Raw genomic sequence first — 1,970 nt, forward strand, 5'->3', positions numbered from 1 at the left:
AGTTAGTAACTATAGTATTTATTTAACTGCTTTATGTGCATGCTGTAGTACTTTAATTCTGGTGCCAATTTTGCCAATTCACCTGTGGCAAATTCTCTTGGAGGCTCTAGATCTATAGCTGACTACTGTCCTTTCAATACAGTATAGCTAATTATAATTATGATTGTTTTGAATTATTGATATACTATTACAGGCTTTTTCTAATACTCATTGTGCTAATGCAAGCCATGCTAGGGGCACAGGTTAGTTTTTGTACAATTACAACAAGAAGGAAAGTGTTGTTATTTTAAGATAAAAATATCATAATTAATTCTGTTTTGGGAGAATGGCTGAAAGCATGTGAGGGAGAGATAGAGAGGAATGAGGAGGAAGGTAGGGTAAGGTCAGTGTGTATTATGTTATTAGGAGGAGTAAATATATGTACAAATAAAAAATGGCTTCAAAGAGATTGTTAATGTAGCAGAGGCAAATTCTTTTTATACTGACATTTTATAGGTTTAAGTAATCGAAGAGCTGAAACATATGGGGAAGGGTCAAGATGCGTTGAACACAACACTTCATGGGTAGCTAGAATGAGTTCTAGCAGTGTAACACTTCCTTTCCCTCAAGCTGGCTGCTATCAGGTAATTAATTACATCATGTTTATTTCAATTTCTTAGTATTGCTATAGTATGAATGCTCTAATGGTACCGTTACAATATTCATTCTTGGTCAATCATATCATTGCAGTCAAGCTGGAGAAGTGGTATGTTTAAGTTCTGTGGGCCGAGGGAAAAGGGAAAGCATTTATATAGTTCCAATTCTCCATTAGTTAACAGTTAATCAAGTCAACAACAGTGTAACATACACAGGAACAATTATATGTCCTTCATGTCTTGAGATATGCTATGTAAGTCGACTTTGCCATTGTATAATAGTATACTGTATTTTAAAAATATTTAGGACGACTTTGAGAATTGCCCTGAAGCAGGTAACAAAAAATTTATTATCAAAATGTTTTATTTTAAAGTATACATGTACATGTAGCTGCACTTTATCAAGTGGGTGCTTCTACTGCTTCATCATCATCAACCACTGTCAATGCTACACCCGACCCCACTACTCCAAGCAGTACAACTGCTCCTAGTACTTCTCCTACTAGCAGTGGATATGGTCTCATTCCATTCCTCAGTTTCATGCTGTTTGGAATTTTAACTGCTACTTTGATGAATATTGCCAATTGACACTAATTTTTATTGTTAATTTGTGTTTAGGTTTTTTTTTAGCTCAGTGATATGAATTTTTATGATTTTAAAAAATAATTTATCTAGTTTAACCAGTTATAATAGTCTCAGTGATTGGTGGTAAAGTTGTGGGGACAAACATACAGTTGATTGTGGGAGTATACTATGAACAATAAATATCTTTACATATAAGGACTTGTAATAAGTTCAAAATTTCCACTTCATTAGATTCATTCCTTATTAGTCTCATAGCCAGTCCCTCCCTCTACAAAGCAAGGGTCTGGTCTATTACCAATTACCATACATTACCTTATTCATCTTTTAACCTTACTTCTTTATTGTGCGTCTTTTGTGTTAAGTTTGTTTTTAGCTAAGTGATTATATTTAAAGATATATAATTCATCTAGTTTAACCAGTTATATAGTAAAATTGTTGTGGACAAAAAGTGTATCATGAGTACAAGTCATGCATGTATCATTAGATTAATCTAATGATACACACATCATTAAAATAATTAATTTAATGATATACGCATCATTAAATTAATCTAATGATACACGCATGACTTGTACTCAACTGTGTGTTTGTTCCCAACAATTTTACGTACAATTACAACTCATAATATTGATTGTAATTGTATGTACCATACTAAATGCCAATAGTCCAGTAATAATAATTAAAATCAAGTTATTCTTTTAGATATGTTTCAAATTTGGTGCCGCTTTATCAGTTACAGGATCACTTAAT

At 32.5% G+C, this 1,970-nt stretch overlaps 1 protein-coding gene across 1 annotated transcript; it reads left to right on the forward strand.

The window, feature by feature from the left end:
• The first annotated feature begins 13 nt into the window (after positions 1-13).
• LOC109591899 (uncharacterized) lies at positions 14-1,325 on the forward strand. The gene is made up of 7 exons (XM_020007500.1): positions 14-141; positions 194-242; positions 496-623; positions 671-745; positions 812-889; positions 943-970; positions 1,027-1,325. The coding sequence occupies exons 3-7, from the start codon at positions 573-575 to the stop codon at positions 1,221-1,223; spliced, it is 429 nt and encodes a 142-aa protein (XP_019863059.1). The 5' UTR covers positions 14-141; positions 194-242; positions 496-572; the 3' UTR covers positions 1,224-1,325.
• Positions 1,326-1,970: the final 645 nt, after the last annotated feature.

Source organism: Amphimedon queenslandica, unplaced genomic scaffold (assembly GCF_000090795.2).
Source record: "Amphimedon queenslandica unplaced genomic scaffold, v1.1 AMPQUscaffold_6917_Cont21128, whole genome shotgun sequence".
In the NCBI taxonomy this organism is placed as follows: domain Eukaryota; kingdom Metazoa; phylum Porifera; class Demospongiae; order Haplosclerida; family Niphatidae; genus Amphimedon; species Amphimedon queenslandica.